At 31.6% G+C, this 8,264-nt stretch overlaps 1 protein-coding gene across 1 annotated transcript; it reads left to right on the forward strand.

Moving 5' to 3' along the window:
• The first annotated feature begins 297 nt into the window (after positions 1-297).
• Positions 298-5,455, forward strand: LOC105801601 (agamous-like MADS-box protein MADS2). Its single transcript, XM_012632832.2, has 8 exons — positions 298-853; positions 2,428-2,506; positions 2,649-2,710; positions 2,879-2,978; positions 4,162-4,203; positions 4,296-4,337; positions 4,772-4,908; positions 5,090-5,455. The coding sequence occupies exons 1-8, from the start codon at positions 669-671 to the stop codon at positions 5,175-5,177; spliced, it is 735 nt and encodes a 244-aa protein (XP_012488286.1). The 5' UTR covers positions 298-668; the 3' UTR covers positions 5,178-5,455.
• The last annotated feature ends 2,809 nt before the right edge of the window (positions 5,456-8,264 follow it).

Consider the following 8,264-nt stretch of genomic DNA (forward strand, 5'->3'; position numbering starts at 1 on the left):
TATATTCATAATTTAATTACATAACAATTAATATATTATATATCCTTAAACGTGTATGCATATTATTTTATATGATATAATATGTACTAAATATAATTATGTCACTTTTCAAAATAAATTATTGCAATGTGTAATCACGCGCTAAAACTGAGAATGAGGAAAATTTTTACTCAAAGTAGGAACAGTAAAATTTTGCTGAGATTATACAAAACCAGAAAAGAACAACGACGACAACCCTAGAATAACAAAATAATAAATAATAATAAATAAATTTCTTTACATAATAAAAACCTTGGCTTTGGGGTTAGAAAGCTGAAACTGGAGAAGAACCAAAGTTACAAGAAACTAATTATTTCAAGGAATTTCCCTCTCGTTTTCTTTCTCTTTCTCTTATCATTTTGCTTCTTCTTTTTTTTTTTTTTGCTCTTTGTGTTTCACAAATTTGGTTAGACTTTGGGACCTGAGATCCTGACTTAGCAAAACAAAAATCAACCCTTCAACCAGCAGCTGCTTCCCAAGAAAAAAAAAAACATAATTTTAGCAAAAGAAGAAACAATTATATACATAGAGAAATAGTTGATAATCTAAAGTTGTAGAGGTATAGTTAGTATAAATATAGTAAGGAAATAAAAAAACAACAAAAAAAAAGGGTGGTTTTAAGGAAGATTATGGGGAGAGGAAGAGTAGAGTTGAAGAGGATAGAGAACAAAATAAATAGACAAGTTACATTTGCAAAGAGAAGAAATGGGTTGCTCAAGAAAGCTTATGAGCTCTCAGTTTTATGTGATGCTGAGGTTGCTCTTATTATTTTCTCTAACCGTGGCAAGCTCTATGAGTTTTGTAGCAGTTCTAGGTATCAACCCTTTTTCTCTTCTTTCTTTCTTTCTTTTTGCTGTTTTGATCTGTGGATCTGTTGATTTCTTTTGCTTTCTGTGTTGATTTTTGAACTTCTTCTTCTTCTTCTTCTTCTTCTTTAAGCTTCATTTGATCTTGTTTTCTTCCAATATTTTCCTTTTATGAGGATTTAGGTTATAATTTCCCTACTTTCTGGTTGTTGTTTTTGGCTATTAACTTCTGATCATTCATATTTCTTCTTTTTGGTGATTTTTTTAGTTTTGGGTCTAGGTTTTTTTTGGTTTGAAATAAAGATCTGAATTGGATTTATGGTTTTCGTTTGTTTATTTGTATAACCATGATAATTTCGATCAGTTATCTTAGTTTCTAGTCCTAAATGTTTTTTTATTTTGAAGTTTGTTCTAATGATTAAGCAATAAAACTTCATGTTAAGCAACAAAATGAAGATTTTTATAAAGAAGATGACCCTTTTTTCTAGGTGTCTCTTGTTCTAGAAACTTTTTTACAAGTTCGGTAGATTTTTTGTTTTTGTTTTTTCTTTTCACCTCCAATGACTTTAAATCATTTGCTAATACTCACCCCCGCTTGTTCTTGACAATGGGTTTATGCTTTTATTCAAAAGTCTGCCATTGAAATATCCTGAACATGAATATCATCAGCTCAGGTGTAGAACTCTCGTACTTTTTTGGCAGATTGAGCTAGGTAAAAAGAAAAAAAAAATACAGCAGGTTCTCTTCATTATATTCCTACTGATATTCTGTGTGTAAATTCCCGTACGGGGACTTTTTCTCAATGAACCAAGTTCCGTTTGTCAAAATTGCTGATTTTTTCCCTCAACAAATGCATGAAATTATTACTAATAAATGGATTTCATTTAATTTCTGGGGTCCTTTGATAACACAACATTTCATTACTCAGAGGTTGCTAGGGTGAAAGTTTTGAAAATTTTCCAACGATAATTACTGCATGTAAGGTTTGATTATTGCAAGATCTTCATTGCTTTTCTGAATAAAAAGAAAAACTATAATATTATACATACGCATGCATAGTTTAAGAAATCAGGTAATCCTTTGCTAATTGAGTTAAATTTGTTTTACAATTTTGAACAGTGGCAGATAAAAATGTCCTTTCCTTTGGTAGGGTTAGTTTACCATTGGTCACTCGGGTGTCATGTCTTGAAATGCCCACACGATCATTTCTCAATGGATATATGTATTATTCATTATTTATTTCTTTTAAATCCTTTAATAACCCAGAAATTTGATAGCTCAAGTTTGAGTGTCGCATTGGATGCATAGCTGCATATGATGTAAAGTTGATTTTATGATAAAAATGACTTGAACTCCTTTGTTTTTGTTTTTAGGTTTTTTGTATTATATTAGTAGTTAAATAGAAGATTTGAGGGTATGTTTTAGATTTCATCATGTTCTTTAAGTTTCTCATGATCGAATATTATCCAAGATGTAATACTAGAAAACTATGTATATTTGAGTACGAAGATTAATTGCTTTATGTACACAATTCAGCATCATGAGTGATGAATTTCTTCTCACTTTTTGCTTTTCCTTTCAGCATGCTCAAAACACTTGATAGATACCAGAAATGCAGTTATGGTGCAGTGGAAGTTAGCAAGCCAGCCAAGGAGCTTGAGGTGTGATTTTGGCTATATATTTTGTTGTATTAGCTGACTGGATTTCAGTGTTTGCTATGTTCATAAACTGTTTGATAGATTGTGTCCTAAAAATTTTGCTTAAAAATCTAAAACATATGGTTCTTAATCTTTGTTGTCACAGAGCAGCTACAGGGAGTACCTAAAACTGAAAGCTAGATATGAGGAACTGCAACGAACTCAGAGGTGTTTAGTCTTACAACCATACCATAGCTTTGGACTTCCATATTAATTTGATAGGCTATTAGTCCATTTAGAAGTGTATACTCAACTTACTCCATGATTGTAATTACTAAAAGTATTTGAATAAGAGCAATTTAATGTGCAATCTGGTTTGGTCCTTTGATTCAACAGGAATCTCCTTGGTGAAGACTTGGGTCCATTGAACTCAAAGGAGCTTGAGCAGCTTGAGCATCAACTAGAGTCATCCTTGAAACATGTCCGCTCCACCAAGGTAACATGTAATGAAGCTTATATACTTATAGGTTTTATCTTGTTTGGAGGGTAAGTTTTGATTACTGCTTACATAAATCTTTGATATGTTTGAGTTTATACAAGTGAGAATTTCATACAATTGTTGAGCATGGTATATTTATTTTTTATCATTTGTTGCACATCTGTTATATTCTGAATTTTTAAGATAGCTAGGAATAAATATGAAACTAGAATGTTATAGTAAATAAACTCTTTTTTTCTGATTTAATCCCATCCATTAACCAGACCCAACTTGTCAGCAAATCTATCTTTTACAAAAGTTGTGTTCTTTTTAGAAGAGTTTTTCTTCATCAGTAATTTATTTAAATTACAATTTATTATTATCACCTTTGCTTAAATCTATTTGGGGGGTTTAAAACTGTCTGTTGAAGCTCATTAACCACAAATAATATTAGAAGTGGCTAGAGGAATTAGGGAAACAGTACTATATAATAACATCTTTATTAGAATAATTTCATTTCTACTTTAATAATACTGAAAATTTAGTCCTTTTTTCTAATTTATCAAAATTTGATTTAATTGGACAGTTGATATAAATTGAAAATTACCAATTTTCATATTAGATTTTAACAATGTTATCCAATTGGACTAGTTTTTCAATTTTTATAAAGTATGATGATCAAATTTTGATAAATTATAGGGATTAACTTTTAAATTTTATTAAAATAGAGGGATAAAATTCAAAATTAAACCAGGATAAAAAAAAATGTGAAAGTAGGCTATACTGTTTTGGTCAGTTTAATACCTTTTCTTGTCGCTGGGTTTCCTTCTCCCATTTCAACTATTAAGAAAAACCCTAAATCTTGCAGCCTCAAGCTTTTTACTGGTCATAGCATTCATGTACTAATTTAGACGATAAGTACACATGAATTAAGGATTTAGATTGTGGTTGTAGATGAGTTTTTGGTTGAATTCGCCATTTAAATCCTTATGGATTAGAGGTTTCCAGGAGAAGATGAAACTTAACAAAATCATAATCCATTTTGTTAGGTTTTAAGAGATATCATAGAGCAGTAATAGTGGGGGTTTTTTTCCATGAAAAGATTAATTTTATGGTATAACTAACTTGTCAATCCATCTCTTTCTTGATTTCCCTTTTAACTCCTAATAGCACTTTGTTTTATTTCAATCTTCTTTTGCAGACCCAATATATGCTTGACCAGCTTTCTGAACTTCAGAATAAGGTAATAAACCGAATTTTGGGTAACAAAAAAGAAAAAAAAATACTGCTAAAGTTTTTCTATGTTCTAAATTACTAACCGGCTTTTAAATGCAGGAACAAATGCTAATGGAAACTAACAGGGCTTTGTCAATAAAGGTAAAGTCAATATCTTAAGTTGTAAAAGTAATCATCAACTTTTTTACTGTATATGATATGTGAGTTTGAAAGGACAAAACTCAAGCTGCAGTGACGTAGCTTATCTAATCAAGTAACAAATTACGGTATATAAAAGTTACAAGCTGAAGTTGACATAGTGGTGATGGGATATCCATCTTAATTTAATTTGAATGAGTTCTACAAATTAAATCTGCCCTAGCTGAACTTAGTAATATAGTATGAGTAACCAGCCCTAAGCAAGTATTCCGAGAGGAGTCAGCCACAAGCTGATATCAAGTTGCTTGGAGGTTGGTTTGGATCATTTTAGTTACTTGCCTCTCTATGGGGCCACAAATCTTAAGTATAGCATTTTATTGAAGGTTTGATACCTAAATTCCCATAATCGGCTGAATACTTTTTCTTGTGTTTTATAGCTTGAAGAAGTTAGTGCCAGAAACCAGTTCCGAGTATCATGGGAAGGTGGTGAGCAAAGTGTAGCATTCACTAACCAGCAGGCTCAATCTATGGGGTTGTTTCAGCCATTGGAATGCAATCCAACTTTGCAGATAGGGTAGGATAAAATCCCCTTAATTCTTCTTTTTTCCCTTTCCCCATTCTATCATATCATTGTCCGTCCCAATGTTATTTAGACTCTTCATTTAGTATCCGTGTCTGATACTCAAATGTAGTACGTATTTGGATTTAACTGTGTACCCCACTTCTTAATCTCTTAAAACTCTTTGCTGGTGCAGGTACTGCAATCCTGTTGCTTCAGACCAGATGGCTGCAACAACTCATGCTCAGCAAGTCAATGGGTTTATCCCTGGATGGATGCTCTAAATTTTTTGGTTTCAGCAATGTGGTCAATGGCCACAAACTAGTAGCCAAAAATGCTTCTTGATGTTGGAAAATGTGTAAAAATAGTTTCAAGAGCATATGCATAATATACTGCATTGACATAAACACTACTGCAGTGACTGAATTTGCTGGTAAGACTATTGAGACCTTGAGCCACAGACAAAAGGCATGTGATTGATTAAGTTTATATATATGACAATGGAAGACTTGACAAAAAGCTTTATATATTAAAATTATGGTCCTTGCTTGCTTTCGCATTAGTTATGTGCTTAGTACACTACTATGAACATGTTGCCCGATTTGAGTTGGGGCATAATTGTTTGTTCTAGCCTGCACTTCTAGGGGTGATAATTAATGTTATTCTTAGATGGCTCATTGCTGCTAAATACCTTCACTTGTTAGACATCCATTTTCAGATATAAGAATAAATTATTAGCAAAATGACTGGATATTGGCTGAGTAGGAAGATTAGTATTTCAGGTGCATAGGACCTTGATTAGTATCACCCAAATTTTATGAGCTCTCGACAATGTTACGCAGAATGCAGTATCTTAAGTCTACAGGGGGGCGGGGGGGACTAATCACAACAATAAATTGTCTTATGATGTCTGTTGACTAAACTCATGGTAAGCTGATTTCCTATCTTGGCTATATTGAATGTAAATTATTCTGAAAACAAACTAATATGTATTTAAGCCATAGAAAGTAGAAAAAAATTTCCATGGAAAGAGGTTATGAAGTGTAGCTGGACAGTCAGAGCCCCCACTATCGTCAATATATCAAAAACAAACATGATACAACGAACGAGAAAACATATCAAAAAGACAAACATAACAAAAAAAGCTCCGATCGCGAATGGTAATGGAGCGGAAATAAATGTTGTTAAATTCACTAGATACATTCTATTTCATCATCCATTTTATTTCTCTACATAGATATAATTTTAATGGATATTAGATGTATCTATCTCCCTCTAGATATTTCATAATTCCTAAATAAATTTAATCATAAAATATATAATTTTTTTTGTAAGATATTATTACATTTTTACTATTTTAATAATCATATATGCAAGGATAATTGGACAATTTCATAGAGTGTGTCGAAGTAGAGCTGAATAAACAATTATCATAAACACTCTATACTCATAATCTTAAAATAATTCTATTTAGAATTAAATTGAACTTTGCCATCTCTGCTCAGAGAATTGCTTGAATCCACATAGGCATTCAATCAAAGAGCATCAAGGGCAAAGGTGACCCGCCAACAAGGGTCTCATAAGAACCAAGCTTACACAGAGAAGTGTCAGGCTCCAGATCAAGACCCTCCAACCGAGAGCGTTAATTCTCGTAGCACAAACGATCATACCTTGAAACACAAAGTAAGGAAAACAAAAAACTGCTTTAGTGAAGTTAATCTCTCATAAAGGAGAGAACAAAGGCCAAACATTGTTATTTGGGTAAGGGAAGGGGAAGGAAGAAAATGTTATTGTCGAAAAATAGGGATGAAGGTCCTCGAAGAATGATGAAGTTGAAATGGAGGAATGGAGAAGCGACGGTAATGAAAAGGAAAAAGAAAAGGATAGGGAGAAGAGGGGTGGCTGCGGATTCCATAGCAAAGTGAAGGTAGGGTTTTGGCTTTTTTTAAGAGATGGTAGAGAAAACTTTAAAGGAGAGTTGCTGTAAAAAAAGTTCGTTTTTAGATTCCAATCAACCTCAAACCAATTCTTTCATTTGTGATTACAATACCATGTTTGAGAGAAAATAAAATAAGGGAAAGCAACAAATGGTAAACTTCTCCTCCCTCTTTTCTTTTTAATTAGGAACCAAATAATATTTAGTCTTTGAATTTTTGATTCCTGAACTGTTTTTTTTTTTATCCTAATTAGTTTTGAAACTTGACAACTTTTTTTAAGGTATGATAACATGTCATTTTCTCAAAGTGTCACATCATTACATGAAAATTTTAAACATTTATATGAAATCTAAAAAATATAAAGAAATTACCTATTTTCTTAAAAATTTCAAGTGAAACAATACAATCTCATAGTCTCATGTCATCACATTTTAACATAATCTAAGTTTAGGAACCAAATTGGAAAAAACTTGTCAAATTCCCAAACTAATGTGAACAAAAAAACTTTAGGGCTAAATTGAAAAAAGTTGTCAAGTTCAAAGACTAAACGTTGTAAATTTTGATAAACTCAAATTATGATAAACTCAAAAGAAATGAAAATTGTAAAATTTTAAAATATAAATAACTTTTATACCCTTATTGTTATATTTTATTTTCTAAAAATTTTAATATGGAGTTTTTCAGTTTGATACCTAAACTTCTTTTTGCCCAATTTGATACCTAAAGTATATCGGTTTCCCAATTAGGTATCTAAAATATGCCTCTATTATATTTTTCGGTCCATTTAAACTTTTTTTAACTGAAAAAAATTATCATCATAATTAAATTGTAAATTAAAAAAAAGAATTGGAAATCATCATCGTCATAGGAAGACCAAAATGGTTGGTTTTTTTTCCAATTTTAATGCTGATTATTGTAATACCCCAGAATTTGGGGTTAGAAGTTTTGAGGTTGTGGTTAGGGTCATTGAATAGGTCGAGCACTTGAGTGGATTTTCGCGCTTTAATGTTAGAATGAGCCTATTGGTTTGGGGTAGTGAATGTGTTAGTTTACCTTTGGGTTCTGGGTTCAATTCCTCATGTGTGTTTTGAAAAATTAATTTAGTTTGGTTTTGCTTTTTAAATTTTAAAGATTTACTTTTAAAATTTGAAAGAGGATTTTTTTTTTTAGTTCCACGTTCTTTTCCTTTTACCTAATTTTTTTTCTTTTTGTTCCCTCTGTTATTTTTCGGTTCTTTCCCCAAATTTCAGTTCTTTTGATTTCTTGTTTCTTTCGTTTTACACTCACGTTACGTGTTGTCTATTAAGACTGATCATCCTCGTGTGTTTTGTTTTATTGGAGGTGAAGCGGGTAGGTTTTGTTCATAAGGGTTTATGATAGAATTGCTTCTGTTTCTATTATTTGTTAATTGAAGTTCTTATAGTTTAAGTTTAT

Source organism: Gossypium raimondii, chromosome 7, assembly GCF_025698545.1.
Source record: "Gossypium raimondii isolate GPD5lz chromosome 7, ASM2569854v1, whole genome shotgun sequence".
NCBI classification, from domain to species: Eukaryota; Viridiplantae; Streptophyta; class Magnoliopsida; order Malvales; family Malvaceae; genus Gossypium; species Gossypium raimondii.

What these genes read in the sequence shown, in the direction of transcription:
- LOC105801601 (XM_012632832.2), top strand. Translation starts at nt 669, where the DNA reads ATGGGGAGAGGAAGAGTAGAGTTGAAGAGGATAGAGAACAAAATAAAT. An exon ending in GAACTGCAACGAACTCAGAG is followed by an intron (nt 2,711 to 2,878) that starts GTGTTTAGTCTT and finishes TTGATTCAACAG; the next exon opens with GAATCTCCTTGGTGAAGACT. An exon ending in TTTCTGAACTTCAGAATAAG is followed by an intron (nt 4,204 to 4,295) that starts GTAATAAACCGA and finishes TTTTAAATGCAG; the next exon opens with GAACAAATGCTAATGGAAAC.